Source organism: Alosa sapidissima, chromosome 4 (assembly GCF_018492685.1).
Source record: "Alosa sapidissima isolate fAloSap1 chromosome 4, fAloSap1.pri, whole genome shotgun sequence".
Lineage (NCBI taxonomy): Eukaryota > Metazoa > Chordata > Actinopteri > Clupeiformes > Clupeidae > Alosa > Alosa sapidissima.
In genome coordinates, this window is record NC_055960.1 from 6,977,136 (window position 1) to 6,994,519 (window position 17,384).

Sequence of the window (17,384 nt, forward strand, 5' to 3'; positions counted from 1 at the left end):
AACTCCTGACTAAAGTACCGAGTATAATGCTTGTCATCATGTTATAAATATGTATTAGTGAGTTTTAATTTAAAAAAACACACAAACATCACCAGACCCTTTGAAGAAGAAGAAAAAGAAGTAGACTGTATGCATGCCATACAGAGAACGGAGAAATTGATACTTCAAAAAGTGTCACTGACAACTCCCTGTAGGCCGATCCATATAGGCAGTGGAAACAGGTGTGTGTGTGTGTGTATGACATCACTGAGACACCCTCTGTGCTCTGATTGCTGGCAGGTGTGTAATCGATGCTAGAGAGGAGCCACACAGCAGTGTGGACGCACGATGACTAAGCAGCTTGACTCATGACCTCTCACTGCAGCACGCTTGCCAAGCTCCTATCTGACAGCACGGATACGGGGCACATGGCTCTTTCAGCTGAGGGTCACAATCCGTCCTATTCAGACACTAGTTTTGAGTTTTTGGTATGCTAATTAATTGTTGGACCAAAGGCTTGTGCATGTAATCTTACAGATGTAATTAGTACTTTCTCAGAATTATCTCTGGAGTTAGTTCAACTCTCAAGCTCCTTAGAGTACAATAGATGCTATGCATCAGGGCAATACTGTGTGTCAATTGAATAATGAATGCTCACTAGATTGAATTCTCTGTATAAGCACAATAAATAATGAAAGAGAGGGCCAGGACTCAGAAGTGGCATTTTATCCTAGTGAGTGCACTTCCACTGCTGGTTTGAGGTGATGGTGTCTGGCTCAGACCTGGGGAGTCAGGCTTACAGTTTTTTCTGAATGCTTAAACACAACTGTGATTCTTATAGCACAATTTCTAAAACTATTAATACATATAGCAAAACTGAACTCACTGAGTTCGCAAAACTAAAAGCACAAACACTGCTTTGCACTCAGTTTGCAATTTTGTAACACACACTTTGCACAACTGTAGACACAATTCACTGCACCACACTCTTTTTGCAGAACTGTAAACACAACTCATGCTTTACACTCAATTTCCAAATGATCAACACACTCCTAGCAAATCTATACACATGTATGGCTATTATTTTCACTATTTTGCCAACTCTCTGGCACACTTTCTCATGTGAAAACTTTTTTAGATAATTAGTTCACTTTGCAATCAGCCTAAGCACTATAAATAAGCCACAGGTAATGTACAATGGGTACAATGGAGGGGCAGGAAGAGTGGGAAGAGTAAGAAGGAGGATGAGGAGGGGGAAGAGGAAGGGTAAGAAGAGCAAGAAATAGCCCTTTTACAGGCAAAGAAATCAGTCTACATGTGGGGATATTGTCATGTCAGGCCTGGATACGTCATTCCACAATATATTTTCCCCGGTGCCTTGGACTAGGACATTGCATGTGATGTAGACGAAATTTTGAGAGAAACGACACGATGTAGACTGATTTGTTTTGTCTCAGTGAAATTGCTATTTTGTGTTTTGACTTGGAAAAACATACTTGTGTTTGTTTTGATGTGTGTAAATAAACACCAATACTTGAAGTTTGGATCCCTGTATGTTTACAGAACTATGACAAAAGTATGACCTCAAACTGACATTGTCTACCTTGTGCACAGAGAAAGCAAAAGCCAGATGTGTTTTTTATTCATACCATCAGTGTGTAGTTGGCACATTGTGTGCTTACTATTGTGATGGCTTGTGTTTACTGTTTGATACGAAAACACCATTTTTACGAAGGTGTGAAGAGTTAAGCAAGGTGTGTTCGCTTTTGCAAGAGAACTACAATGTTTTGCTGATTGGGTGAAAGGTTTTCCTATTTGTGTGTAGAGTTTTGCAAAAAAAGCCATAGTTACAAAAAATGTGCTTAAGCAATCAGAAAAAACTGTAATAATGCAGGACCACACTGGTGTCACCGGGCACAAGTCAAACATTGTCTGGCTATTCGACTCATTCACCTGGCGGCCAGAACGAGGTTACAGGGTACACTTGCCATCCCACTTCAGTCCAGCAGATGGTGGTAATGCACTCCGTTTGCAAACTGCCAAAAGGTTACTCCAAAGCTTTTCTCCAGACTGGAATGCTCAAAAATGCTAAAAATGTACCTGAAATAGTCAGAAGGGTTTGAGGATCATGAAAATGTGCCCAAAATTCGCATTCCGCATTCGCATTGAAGGTTCTAAAATTCTATGTTGAATTCAATGAACCCAGATATTCTTTAGAACGTTCATTTCTCAACATTCCCGTCCTTTAAGGGTTAATAACAACACGGCAGCTATTCACTTGGTCCATTTCTTTTGCTATAGTATTACTTACAGAAGGTCATGAGTTTCCATAGCAAAAGGTGAAGTCAGAGATGTATCGGAAGGGACCTGCCAGGCTGACCAAAGGGTTGAATATAACTGACAGTACAAAGGCGTTATATTTGAGGACAGCTCTTGTGAAGTAGTTGCCGTAAGGTATTCTCAAAATTGGCAACCTCAGTTCAACATTCAGTTCAGTCCATTGTGTTTGGTACAGCTGGATGAATTTATACACCATCAGTTACAGTGGAAGTGCAGCACAATGACAGGCATGGTTGCTGTATGGAAAAGGGAGGATTCCTTTTCATACGTTAAAGTGCTCTGATGCTCATGTGTGCATCTTCTGCTGAATGAAATCCTTTAATGAATATTATAACTGTTCTTTACATGTTCTGCTAAAAACTGTGTAAACTGAACACATGATGTTACTTGCATTATAGTTATTAGAGGAATGTTTTATCTGCAAGTTGGAAGAGAATGGATTTAACAAATCTGATACACTTTCAGATTAAATGATTTATTGATAACAATATAAAAAGGAACATAATCAAACATCAAACAACATATGAATCTCCTGATGATAACCTATTTACATCCTTAAGCGAGTAATTCTTAAGTCCAACTGAGAATTGCAACTCCAGGGGGAAAGAAGCCACATGAACACTGCCCCCTCTTGTCTTGGAGTGGAACATCCTGTATTCAGCCATTGTAAGGTGGCACTCGTTCTCCTTTGCAGTCTGAACTGCTGTTAATCGTCAATGGTTGGTAACCAGAAAGCCTGCAGGAAGAGGACACATACATTCAGACAGATCCCACATTGGAAGCTTTTATGAGCCAAGGACCCCTCTGCTTAAAAGTACACTACAGTAATAATGATACCTAAGTATGGGAATAATTGCAGTTAAATTAAAAAAGAGCAACTTTAAATGGTTGTCTCGGAGTTTCCATTTCCACACAGACTGAGCTGTTCAGGCTTTGCTTGCTACTCTATACTCTATTCTAAAAGTTGCACTCTATACGTGCAACTTTTAAATGGATGAAATTAATTTCTGTTCAACGTGGTAGGGATGTAACGGTATGAAAATTTTGGTCACTAAAACCGTGAGGTTAAATGATCACGGTTTTCGGAATTATCGCGGTATTTTTAAAAGTGTGTTCAATATGTTCAGAAAGCACTGATAGGCCTATACAAGCTAAAAAATGGTTTCAAAAAAGTCTATTTCTGTTATTTGGATTCAATGAGTGAGACCAAAGTGTTTGAAATAAAACTTTAGGCTATTGTATTCTCCTGATAACGTGAGTGGAATGGATTTAATGTGGACGGCCGCGAACATAAAAAGACGCAGAGTGGCTACATGATACAGTGTACGTTTTGCGGTGAAAATGAAAATGCCTTTTAAAATCATGTGTAGCCTAATCCGAATCGCAGTTGAATCCATTAGACAACAGAATCAGTAAGGTACCAGTTTTGTTTCATTGTACCAGGCCTACTGTATGTCAAAAGCAGGCTCGGATGAAGCTGGGAAGGATTAAACACAAGGTTTCCACACTGTGATAATCAACCGTGATAATTATGATATTTGAAATTAGTACCGTAATTTTTATCGTCAACATTTTTAATTGGAGTCTTGTGTCATTTGAAATGTCCTTGTCCCATAGACAGATGTTTTTCCGCTAAACAGAGTAGCCAGAGTAAAAATTGTCATCCTACTAATAAAATCGTATATTCTGCATAAGCCTGGATATCACCCTTGATTATATCATCTGGCTGCACAGCTACAGTAACTACTCTGTTAAAGTTAAGCGATTTTGTTTTACCCTCACTAAAACGGAGGTGATTGTGACAAGGTTTACAAATTGCAAAAACCAGCTGGCTGCGTTAGTAAATGTTTTTTTTTTTGAGGAAAAAGCTGAAAAGCGGACTAAATTGGCGCTATTGGAATAAACTGTCAGTTATATTCAACACAATTAACATCATACAAAGATTTGACTACACTGAGCACGCACATCCACAGCATCTGCACTCAGGTGGTTTGCGTATATTGCGCAGCACAACATTATTCACAAATTGTTTTCTATGGCAAAGGAAGCAGATATACTATAAACTAGTCCATGTGAGCATGCAAGAGAAAGTACATTTCTCACCATGTTGGAGCAGGCGCTGGCAAAAGTCATGAACTTGGGGTTAAACTGTAGACAGGTGACGGGTCCTGTGTGTTTGCCATCCAGCAAAGCCACCTTCATCCCACTCTCTGCATTCCAAACGTGGATCTTGCCGTCCTCAGAGCCTTGAAGGTAAGCACAGAAAGGAAACCACTCACTGCGTTGTGTTCTTCAACTCAAACATATATTCCACTGAGCTTATCTGGCCACCAGGTGGCTCTACACATCAAAAGATTAACAATCGATGACTCACCGATCATTATAAACTGAGAGTCCGGTGTAAACGAAGCCTCCAGAATCACCCCTTTGCTGTTGTTGTAGCCCTACAGAAGTGAAACAAATAAACACCAATACAAATATTATGAAGATGGAATTTAAAACACTGAATTTGATACAGTTGAACAGCATGAATGTATTTTTCATAATAAGCTGTATAATTTTGCCAGGAATACTATTTCCATCCCTTACCCCAAAAGAATGAAGAACAGCCCCCTTGAAGGCATCCAGGAGGCGCAGTGTTCCCCCATTGGTGGAAACCAGGATCAGCTTCCCGTCATTACTAAACTTCAGGCCGGTCCACTCACACGTGCGTTCATAGGGCAACTTAAAAGTGGCAAAGGGACCCTGCAGGAAAAGAGGACTTAGTTGTGAAAACCTTCAGAATAAGACAATTTGGTGTGTCGATCACTGTCAGCAGTATTCAATGTTTTATCTTTTCTGTATGAAATAGACTAACACAATAACACAATAAAGCAGTCACTTAACACTAGCCCCTTAAAGCATCTGGTCAGGCCATAACTGACCCACCATAAGCCTCAGCCATCATCCTCACCTTGTCAAATGAACGCAAGTCATAAAGCTTCACCATCTCGGAGTTGACCCCTGCTGCGAAGATCAGCCCCTCTGGGTCGAAGGAACACACTGGCTTCCCCTGTAGGTGCATCAGGCCCTGTGGGTAGGCAGAGGAGGTTCAGAGCACTCACCATCAGAAGGCAGATGTTTCAATAAGAAGGAATTGTGCCATTCACCAAACACTACAAGATCATCTAAACTCTGGGATGTTTTTTGTACAAAAAAAGGAGGAAGAAGAAAAGGAAGCATGTCCTGATCACTGGGTTCCCAATTCTCTGAAATCACTTTACTTGGTGGCAGAATGCCCTCCACTCAATGAAGAGATCTGCCAGTCTGGACTGTGACCGACTCACCTGACAGTTCGGGGAGCGGAGGTCCCAAAGTCTAATTGTTTTGTCCAGCGAGCCAGAGATGAAGGTATCATCCACAGGTGACATGGAGAGCGCCACCACCCTGAAAGACCCCGCCAGAAGAAAGAGACCCTCAGATTCACCATCCTCCATTCTCCTTACATACATTCCATAGATTCCAGTTAGTCATCTGGTGAGTCCTTACCTTTTGTTGTGTCCAGGAAAGTACCGGATGTACTTGTTGTCATGTAGAGAAAGGTACCGAATAGTGTCTGCAAAAGGATAATGGTGTTCAACACACAACAGGCCAAAAACACTAGCACAAACAATCAGCACCACATACTACGGCAGCATGAACTATTGACATCCACAGTGAACAAAAAGCATCATCTGGATTGCCTGGTGACTTTAGCGAGAAGCACACAGAGCAGGGGAAGATGACATGGCTCCACCCTGGGCAAGGCAGAAGCATGTACAGTTAGCTCCAGTAAAGGGCGGAATCACAGACCCTCAAACTGTACAAACAACTACCTCAGACCAGGGTGGGCACGGACAGGCTCCCAACAAAGGCAACAACAGCGCACCTTTGTAAGACCAGACTCACTCCACCATCAATACTGCATGATAAGGCCTACTCCAGAAGCACTTGTCTACACACATGGGAGACATCAGATGACATATCCTTGAGAAGTCAGCAGTAATTAGATATGTTTAAAAATGGTCAAAGTTCTCATAAGAGGTTGACATACCATCAATTTTGTTTGAACTGTAGACAACTGTGTTGGCTGCATGTGTGTATCTAATGAGGTCCACTCCATACTTCTTGCTGTACAGGGTTCGCTTTGGTCTAAGTCAGAGACAACAGTGAACATCAGTGACTCAAGTAGATACAAGTACTCCAAGTCTGAACAATCACTGAAATCAACATTACTAATCATATCGTTGAGTAACGTTACTGTATTTATTACAAGTAAAACGTTAACGTTTGGGCATATCCCACAGGGCAGCTATCTTTTCTGGCCACTGGTACATTGTGAGAAATGTCAAAAACTACTCCATGGGATGCTTTGGACCATACTGTTGACTATGGAGAGAGGTGTGGCAGCTAAGTTACCAATGGTCGCCACTGCGTAGCTACTGTGAAAATCCTCGTGCTCATGGGAAATGTTCATTTGAATAGCTAGCTAGCTTTACGCTCATGAGCTAGCACTAGCTGGTTCAGCTATGGAACACGGCAAAACACGCCCAATTTAATAACGTTAGCTGATAAAATATCACTTCTCGAGCAAAACCCTCACTACTGGCAAAGGGTGTCAGTCGAATTTCATACAGTACAGGATGTTTAGGGTCAAACAAATGTACAGTACGGCTGCTTGCTAGCTAGCTATCTTACCCGCCAGCTGAAAACCTCAGCTAACGTTTACTAGCTAAGGTTGGTAACGTTAGCCTGCATGTACTATGGACAAACGTTAGCCCTCACGCTAATCTGTCTGATTATGATTCACAACACAATGTAGCTAAAATCCCCCTTACTTTCCCTCCTGACAGTCATATAAGACTATCGAGTCGTCGTCGCTGCTTGATATCACCGTCTCGCCATTCGAACTGAAGTCAAAACAGTTGATTTTGTCCGAATTCTCTCGAAACACCTTAGCTACCCTGAAACTCCGCAACACATTGTCCGTGAGCTTCATGTCCTTTGTGCCTGTTAGGGCCCAGGCCTCCCTATTTATCTTACAATTGTAAGGATGCCAGGAACAGGTATACAATTCTTGGATTATTTTTAGAAACTGGATATTTTAATGGTGCAGCGCTGGAGAACAGATGATTCAGGCAACACCAAAACGCGCATTTGATTGTGTCCGCGTTAGCTACCGCTACAGAAGTGGCGGCAGATGAGGCACATGAAATACAGTACCGTGAAGTTAACAACTTCCGGTTAACTGGCAACCACAACAGCCAAAATAAGAGTCCTATGTCCCAATGTAACCACCGCAAGAAGTAGGCGGGTCAATCTATGAAAAAAGAAACAAAAAAAACACCTAACCTCAAAAAAATTGATACAAAAGGTTTTTCAACTGATTATGATACCTTTAGATGTACTTAATAACATATTAAAAGTCTAGTAAAATCTGACCCCAGTAAAGGGGTCATTTTCAAGATGGCGTCCAAGATGGCACCAGAAGCTAATTTGGGATATCTGAAGCATTAATCAGCCTAGGAAAGTGTTTTTCGTGTTTAATCAGATTTAGAGGTCACTGTTGGGTGAAGGTCTGGGGGCGAGGTGTGGTTGGTCGTGGTAGTGGGGGATGTGTGCATATGCTGGGGGCCTGGGGCGATGGGTGGCACGCAGGTCCTCCCCTCTGTCAGCTCGTCGCAGTATAACTGCAGGGGCTGGGTGGAACTGTGGCCATTAATGGGTGCCCAGGTTGGCAATCAGTCAGGCAATCAACCAGGCAATCAGTTATTCCTATTATTATACTTATCATTAATAGAATAATTACAACTCCTCTCCTCTGAAACCCTCCCTCTCTATGTTCCAGCTTCTCTCCTCCTGGCCCAACAGCAAGCCAGCCTTATACATATGCGCACACACACACACACACATACATCCTCACATACTCACTACCCCTCACCCCCCATCCCCACCCCCATCCCAACACCACCTCATTCACACTCTTAGAGCTACCATCAGCACCCACCCCCATCCCCCCTTCTTTTCATCAGGTCATCAATTTCATCCCTGATAATCATATCTGTAATCATCCTGGACGCAAATCATCCTTAGCCTTTCTGTTATTAATGTTATGTTGTGTTATGTTTGTGGAAGCCAAGTCAATGTGATGTCTTGTTAAGTTAGTATGTGTTTATGTAATGTACGTCTGTTTGTCGTATGTAGTATTCATGTGCATGTCGTAGTGTTGCATTTTCTGTAATGTCAATGATGTTTGCAAATAAAAAAAAAAAAAAAAAAAAAAAGATTTAGGTCACTGATTCATATATGTCACACTAAAATATCAGTTCATCATTTTCAAAGACTTAGAATTTTCAAGACGGCGTCCAAGATGGCCACCGGAAGCTAATTTTGGCTATATCTGACGAATTATTCAGCCTAGGAAAGTGTTTTTCGTGTTTAATCAGATTTAGAGGTCACTGATTCATATACGTCAGACTAAAGTATCAGTTCATCATTTTCAAAGACTTGTCATTTTCAAGATGGCGTCCAAGATGGCCACCAGAGGCTAATTTTGGCTATATCTGAAGCATTATTCAGCCTAGGAAAGTGTTTTTCATGTTTTATCAGATTAAGAGGTCACTGATGACCTTTTTTAGTGTTCTTATAGTAGGACCTGAGGATGCATGATGTTTTCTCTCTCAGTGTCACCATGCCTTCAAAACCTTTCCCTTCTGTGAAACATATGTCATTCCCGTACCGCTCCCTCAGTTTAGCTTTCAGATACTGATTACCGAATGGAATGGAATCAACCTCAATCAAATACTCTTTCATGTTAGATCCAAGTACAGAGACAGTCAACTGTCCTAATTGTGTCCATTTCTGCAAGACACTCCGCTGTTCATGTAGAAGATGGATTACCTTGCACTGCTGCCTGTGGAACGTGTCAAAATGAACAATGTGACAATCCACACAAGTTCCTTTCAGAGGAGTCAGAGGATGATGAATAATGATATAATAATTATTTCTGATCTACTTATGCATATAGTTTAAGATTCAGTTTAATTAGCTCCCCCCTAATGATAGATGCCAACAATTATTGATCTACACAAATATACAATGCATGCCTATACAGTACATGGGTCATGGTTCATTAAAGTCATAAAACAGCCACATACTCGCAAACTCTACTCTACATATTGTAAAAGCATATACCCTGTACATGAAATATAACATTAATCAACAAAATAACATTTCCATCTTCCTCCACACCAAGCATAATACATACTCTATTCTGTATAGGCAAATATAGTATAAAACCGATACATTTTAGCATATACAGTCCAGGGAAAACAAATGAAACACCCTAAAATACATATTTTCTGAAAGCATATAATCTGTAGATAAGATATAGCACCATTTAAAACATGTCCCATCTTCCTCCATGAATGCACAATACAATGCCCTCTATTCTGTATAGGCAAATCTAGTGTAAAGGGGATATATGTTGGCATGTACAGTCCAGGAAAAACAAATTATACACTCTAAGGGTCATTCCACGTCAATTCAACCAGGGCCCACGCACTTAGGTCTCAAAAAATTCTGAGGAGAGACACACTGTAAAATTACTCTTATGTAAGATCAATACTTTCCAAGATACAGCCAATTTTACAGGGGGAGGGGGGTGTCGATTTTGTTCGGCCTCTTTTTTTTGTCAAAGTTCACAAGCCCACAGCGCAAGAACTAAACCATGTAGGAGGCTCAAATTTTGCATGCTGGTACATACATAGGAATAGTATGTAGCAAAATCGTCACGTTTGGTCTGGATAATCCTGCATGGTCATAGCTGTCCCTCAAAGTTGATACAAATTTTATTGGAGTTTTTGGCTGGGCTCTGTTTAAGCCTTCAGAAGACATATTTGTACTCAACATAGGCTCTTGATTTATTTTCCTTACTGAGATAAGTAGAAACCCTTTACTATTGGGGAAGAGTTAATTCTGCCTGCTGGTAAAGGCATGTGCAATGAACTCCTTGGGGAGGCTGCAGCTAAAAAAAATAGCTCAGGTACCGCTTTCTGCAAGCACTGTCCTATAGGCGAATTGATGATATCTCAGAGGATATTGAGGCACAGTTGTTAGAGAGGGTGAATGGGTCACCGTGGTACGCTATCCAAGTTGGTTGGTTGCAGGTCACTGGCCAGAGTGTTTGAGTTGCGAGAGCCGCTGCAGAGATTTCTTACAGAAAAAAAGTCACCGTTAGCTGCATATTGTAGTGATGAGGGCTGGGTGTCAAAACTCGCTTACCTGTGTGACATATTCGGGTTGCTTAATGACCTCAACCTGTCACTGCAGGGGAGAATGACGACTGTCTTTAAACTGGCAGATAAAGTCGCTGCATTTAAAGCCAAGCTTGATTTGTGGGTACGACGAGTGGATCGGGGTGTAGGCCTATTTGATATATTCCAAACAGTAGTGGGGGTTTTGGGAGAGACTGAGGCAGGGCCCTTTCTCTCGCAGCTGGTGCGCGATCACCTTGTTGCGCTTTCAAATGAGTTTGAGCGTTAGGCTACTTCCCATCCTCCAAAGATCCAAGGCAAACCAATGAGTGGGTCCGCAACCCATTTGTCAATATCCCGAATAGTCCTAACTTAGCGCAGGAGGAAGAGCAGTTGATCGAAATTGCAAATGACGGTGGTCTTAAGAGTGTGTAGGCTATGAGGAAACCTCTCTGGCGGGTTTTTGGATGAAAACCAAAGCAGAATATCCCGAGATAGCCGTAAAAGCGCTGAAAACGTTGCTACCATTTCCCACCACGTATCTATGCGAGGCAGTTTCGGCAATGACTACGACTAAGACCAAATTGCGCAATCGACTGGACATTTCAAACACACTGAGGGTGTCACTGTCTTCCATCACCCCCAGATGGAACCTGTTGCAGGGAAACAAGCACAGGGCTCCCACTGATTATATTCGTAATGCACGTTTAGTTCCCATGTGTTGTACTTAGTTGTTTAAGCGCTTATGTGTTATTGCTTATGTGTTACAAGTTTCCAGTTTACAAGTTTCCATAGTGTAGTGGTTATCACGTTTAGCCTAGAAATCTAGATGCACCCTAGCGGCTAGTCTAACTCTCAGTTGGCTTGTGAGCTCGAAAAATTAAACTTCTATCAGGCCAATCAAATCGTGTATAGAGTCGTTAGGCGGGCTTAACATAATGATTGATGGCAGAGTTGCAACTGTTTGGCTTGGATTCCCTGCTACTTGAAAACAAATAAGATAATGTTGCTGTTGGCGAACAGTGTGACACGAGTTTAGCTTTTATTAAGTTGGAAAAAGTTTGAACTAGCCAACTAGCTCCGCTGGTGGGAAACGCATGGGACTCATAGCGCTGTCCTATTGTGTGCAGAGAGAATTTGAAAGACAACCGATTATCCCGCCCCTCGGATTGAGCATTGCGAAGGGTGTGCCCAGACCCTATTTTAATGTGGGTCTGGCTCGTCAGGCTATATCACGTTCGCCTCACACGCAAAAGGTCCCCAGAAACTGGGTGGAAACTAATTTTTTAGGGGCAGCCGTGGCCTTCTGGTTAGCGCTTCAGACTTGTAACCAGAGGGTTGCCGGTTCGAACCCCGACCAGTAGAAACGGCTGAAGTGCCCTTGAGCAAGGCACCTAACCCCTCACTGCTTCCTGAGCGCTGCTGTTGTTGCAGGCAGCTCACTGTGCCAGGATTAGTGTGTGCTTCACCTCACTGTGTGTTTCACTAGTTCACGGATTGGGATAAATGCAGAGACCAAATTTCCCTCACAGGATCAAAAGAGTATATATACATATATACACATATGTCTAAAGTGTATTTCTACATGATAGCAAGTTGGATCTTGTAGCTTTGTGATGTTATAGCCTCTTAAGTAGACCTCATATTCATGAAAAAGCAGACCTCCTGTTTTCACTAATGCTACATTGCTTGAGTGATATCTCCTGAGCAATTTCAAGGATTTTCATAAAACCTGGCAGAGTTAATCACTGTGATTGCTAGACTTGATTAACATGAAATGGTTCAACTACCTCAACTAGTTCAACTACCTAAACTATATATTTTCTAAAAGCATATAACGGGATTTTATTTGACATGATTAAGGTTGATTGAAATCTTTACAATACTAGAACCTAATGGTTAATAAGATAACTGGTATATAGATTATGTAATCAATGAGCATGTTTAGTGCCTGGGATCTGTCCATGTAAAACATGGGTCAATCTGCGTCAAATCGGTTGTTGCTGCACCATCTCAGATTTTGTTCAGACCTTGTCTATATCAAGAATGTGTCCCAAAACCCAAGGCCTTCCTAGAGGATTATGGTTGAAATGTTCAGAACCAATGCAGATACTTGAAATGAAGATTACAGTTTTTTTCAATCGCTAACAAGCACATACCCAGATACTTTTTGTAAACTCTTAACACACTTAATGCACCTACAAAACACTTTCCCTCTCCCTCTCATGGATAATTTTCTTCTCAAAAACACATTTTGTTAAATATATTACTAACACATATTTCTCTGCACACACTAACTTTACCAAAACACTGTAAATCTGACTCAAAATGAAATTATTCTGTCAAAGAATAACACTTATTTTCACTTCACAAGGTACATGCAGTCAATCAAAGCACACCAGGTTTCAAAATACTGGCTATTGTTGACATTACAAAAACGGCATAGACTTTTATGTTTCAGTTCAGGTATTTGCATGCCATTTTTACACTAAATTTCTTTGTTGGGAACTGTATGTCTACATGTTATGTTCACATTCAAAAGCACTCTAGTAAAAAGCAAATCAGTTTTTTTCCCTTTATACTGTTTACGATAGAACAGAAAATGTTTTACAGTATTGCTTACAGTGAACAAAATATTCATGAAACACACAAAAGCATTCTGAACAAAAAAACAGCAAAAAAGCCAGATAAAAAGGGGGGGAACTAAAAAAAGCACAAAATTACTGTATCTAATTCTCTGCGATCTTCAGGGTTAGGCCACATGTTTTCATCAACATTGCACTGATTACATGGTCAATGATAGTGGCACGAATTTCATTACTGGCAACTGTTCTTGCAGCCTTTGGAATGCCACCACCACGCATTTCTTACACCTCTACCTTGCCCTCTCTTTGGGCCTGCTCTTCTACCTGACCCTGCTCCTGCATCTCTCACTGCTCCTGCACCTCTCACTGGGCCTGCTCTTCTCCCTGACCCTGCTCCTCTCACTGCTCCTGCATCTCTCACTGCATCTCTCACTGCTCCTGCATCTCTTACTGCACCTCTCACTGGGCCTGCTCTTCTCCCTGGGCCCCTTGCTCTTCCTCTTCCTCGTCCAGACATTACAGTGTTAGTCTTTTTCTTTTTCTGTTTCTTCCTCAAAGTCCTCCTTTTACTGTATAAGTTAATGTAATAGAAAAAATAACCCCTGCCACTGAGTCTAAGCCAGACTGGAATCAGCTGTGGTTGGCCCAATTTACCCAACATAAATCAGTTGTGTGTCAATTATTCAATTGTTTGTTTATTATCAGCTGAGATATATATACACAGCACATTATTTCATCAGGAAGCTTCTCCAACACACATCCCCAACATACTTACAGCACACGCCCCCCCCCCCCCCCCCCCCAATAAGCTAATCCTAATAATTATTTTAGCCACAAGCACTTTGCAATGGGGCACACAGTGTGTAAAAATTGCATTTGGGGCTTTCTGCTATATGAGAGCTATCACTTTACTATTATTCCCAGTCATTATCATGAAAAATATAATGTTCAGATATGCCACACATTATTCTAATGGCATTGTATAACAACCCTCATAGTAATAGGTGTATTTTACATTTTTCAAATGTATTTATTTGAAAAATGTAAAATAAATGTATTTATTTGTTGTGTATTTATTCTTTTATTTTTCCTTCCAACTTGCTGAGGACCCCCTGGCACCCACTCACGGCCCCCACTTTGAAAACCACTGGCATAGACTACAACTACCAAGCTGGAATCAAAGCACATCGATTCACCTCACACCCTAAACAAGCACTTCAAACAAACAAGCGCCTCAGTCTCACGCATGTATAGCCATAGGCAAAACTGTATCAGACGTAACGTTGGTAATCATCCATCGCACAGAATGATTTTTGTAGCACGTGCAACAGCCCTGCCCTGGATACATCTCTCAAAGTGCGCTCGAAATAATTTGGTTTAAATGGAGATGTAGCCTAGATCATCACTGTGTTAATGATTCACTTTGACGAATTAATGTAGTCTAGTCAATTACGTTGTCTCAGCCCTATTACTTTACTTTGAGCCATGCTCTTCCTTAACGTTACTGAAACACCTTTGAAAATAGAGAATTGTTTGGGAATGAACGTTAGCTGAGATGCTTTTTGAGACTTTTTGTGGTCTTAATGCAACATTTTACAAAGCACTAACAGGGCCACCAAGGACTGTGAGCGAATCAACAGCAGAAAAACCTATTTAGCCAGCAGAAATGTCCCAGCCTGTTTAGGATGCTTCATAGACAGGTTATCTTTTCCATTAGAAAACCATCACGTTAGCGAACGCGTTGTGGCTAACTCACTTAGCTCCTGTAGGCTATGGTAACAAAAGAATGAGATGACAGTCGAAAGATAATTACAGCGCTGATATCAATTTGCTTGGTAACCGCATTTATGGTTTTCTACAAATACACCAATAATGAAATTGGCCTCCATCACTCAACCAATGCTAACGGTAGGCCTAACATTATTTTACCTAGGTCGTAGGCTATTGATACAACTTGTATAAGATTAACATACCTGCAGTAAAAACCAAGCATGTCCGATAAACATTCTCAGATTTATTTTTATGTATTGGCCGTTCTAATTGCCAATACCGATAGTATGTGCGTGCTTGTGTGTGTGTGTGCGTGTGTATATGTGTGCACCACCATCTACAGGAGTGAGTGTACAGTCACTAAATGTACACATAACTTAATTTTTTTAGACCCCCCCCCCATGGATAAAATTCTACGAAACTTGGCATACCCCCAGAGAATGTCAGGTTAATCATACACATAAAATTTGGTGCAGTTCTGAACATTTTAACTGAAGAGAGGGGCGATTAAAGCAGAATGATATTGCATTTTCATTTTTTGAGACCAACATGCCATAAAACATTCTTCATCCTCGGTGCCACGGTTCAGGTAGTTATTTAGGAAAAACTGCATTTTTTGGGTTTCGGGGGGGGGTCCAGCACGGGGGAGTGGCCCCCGGGGACCAAACAACATTTTTCCGTAAAAGTGTAGTGGGGCTACCTACCCACCAAATTTCATGTGCCCCGGTGTTTCGTGTTTCGGGTATCATTGACCAAAATTTCAGGAAGTAGATGACGGGGGGGGGGAGAGAAGAACAAAAACTTTGAGAATCACTATATGACCGCTTCGCTAGCGGCGGTCATAATTATAGCCTAGTTAGCACACCTCTGGATGATAATAATGCTAGCCGCCAGCCTTGTCAAAGGTAACTTAGCTAACATTTTGCTGAGCCTACCTTAACTAGACAAACAGACAACAACAGACAAACCCCGTTAATAAATTGACTACATGTGTTCTACATGTGTGCAGCTTGAAACAAAATGTCTCCAAAAGTATGTTGAAGGTGGTTACATTTATTTCCATTCTAATATTTTCACAAACTACATTTCCGTTTGCACTTGTAAGCTCTTTCTCTCGTTTTCCTACTGTTTTGAACTTCTCTATTTATGTTTGAATGCCCAAAAAAGGAAAAATCATAGGGGGTATTCCAAATATTACTTTGGTGTTAGGGTAGCCTACGCTGCACATGTCATAGACAGTGACTGGTAACTACAGTCATTTGCATTTATCATGCTAAAAATCTGACACCAGGCACTACGCTTATGCCTGAGCCAAAGAGAAAGTTATAATAAAAGAGAGATGTTGAACTTTAGTCTATAATGTTGGTTTGGCTCTTCATTAATTCACTCATCTTCCAAACTTGTTTTAAAGATGTTCATAGCAAAAATGGATGCATGTGATTAATTTAGATTAATTCATCACAGAGTATGTACGGTTAGTGTTTTTGACATTAAGAATAAAATAAAATACATCTTTTGTATTACAACCGTTAAATCTGTGTCTGTATTGCATATTCAAACCTTAATGCAATATAGACTGATGGATATTTCCAATAACCGGAAATTCTGGAGAAACATTTAGTCCACTGCAGATTTAGTCGACTAAAATCTTCTAATATTTGTTCTAGAACAGACTAAAAGACTTAAGACTAGACTAAGACTAAAACTCTTATGATATTTAGTCGACTAAAACTAGACTAAGACTAAAAGATTTCAGATGACTAAAATATGACTAAAACTAAATGGTGTGTTATTCTAAATACTAAGACTAAATCAGAATTTGCTGTCAAAATTAACACTGCAGCCAGGTACACTACAATAACACCTGCGACAGGAGGCGGCCATGTTGCGTCTGATCACCTGATGTAAACAGGAAGCGACTGTACACTGCTTCGTTAGGCTTGTTTGAGATCAACTGCGTCTGACTTTGTCTGGCTTTCTATGTCAACGTGATCTTCAGAGGCTAGCCGGGAGGAGCTACAACAGAGGGAAGCTCATCCCGGACAGACAGGCTACAGTCTGCCTGACGTGACTCGCGGGAGATATTGCGGAATTTTGTTTGCAATAAATACAGCAGAACTTTCATTCTTACTCATTAAAATGAGCATGATGACTGGCGAAATAAATTCTTATGATGTAGTTTAAATAAACCACTGTTGTCATACAGTTAACATGCTTGCATTGTAGCACATAAATTCAATATCAAATGTTTTCTCTATATGTGTGTCTATCTATTTAGCTAACAGCAGAAAATAACAGAATATCCAAACGTTTTCAGTAGGCTAGCCTACCATTGTTGCAGAAATCACATATAAGAAGGTATCCCTTCGATTTCTGATCATTTTCTCATATTCCAACATAAGGAAGCAGCATGAGACGCCAGTCAAAATCGTCATGA

At 40.9% G+C, this 17,384-nt stretch overlaps 1 protein-coding gene across 1 annotated transcript; it reads right to left on the reverse strand.

Moving 5' to 3' along the window:
* Window positions 1-2,778: 2,778 nt before the first annotated feature.
* On the reverse strand, window positions 2,779-7,552 carry wdr82 (WD repeat domain 82). The gene is made up of 9 exons (XM_042090916.1): window positions 7,176-7,552; window positions 6,392-6,489; window positions 5,848-5,914; window positions 5,646-5,745; window positions 5,273-5,389; window positions 4,909-5,064; window positions 4,694-4,763; window positions 4,423-4,565; window positions 2,779-3,055 (listed from the first exon to the last, which is right to left on the reverse strand). The coding sequence occupies exons 1-9, from the start codon at window positions 7,334-7,336 to the stop codon at window positions 3,026-3,028; spliced, it is 942 nt and encodes a 313-aa protein (XP_041946850.1). The 5' UTR covers window positions 7,337-7,552; the 3' UTR covers window positions 2,779-3,025.
* Window positions 7,553-17,384: the final 9,832 nt, after the last annotated feature.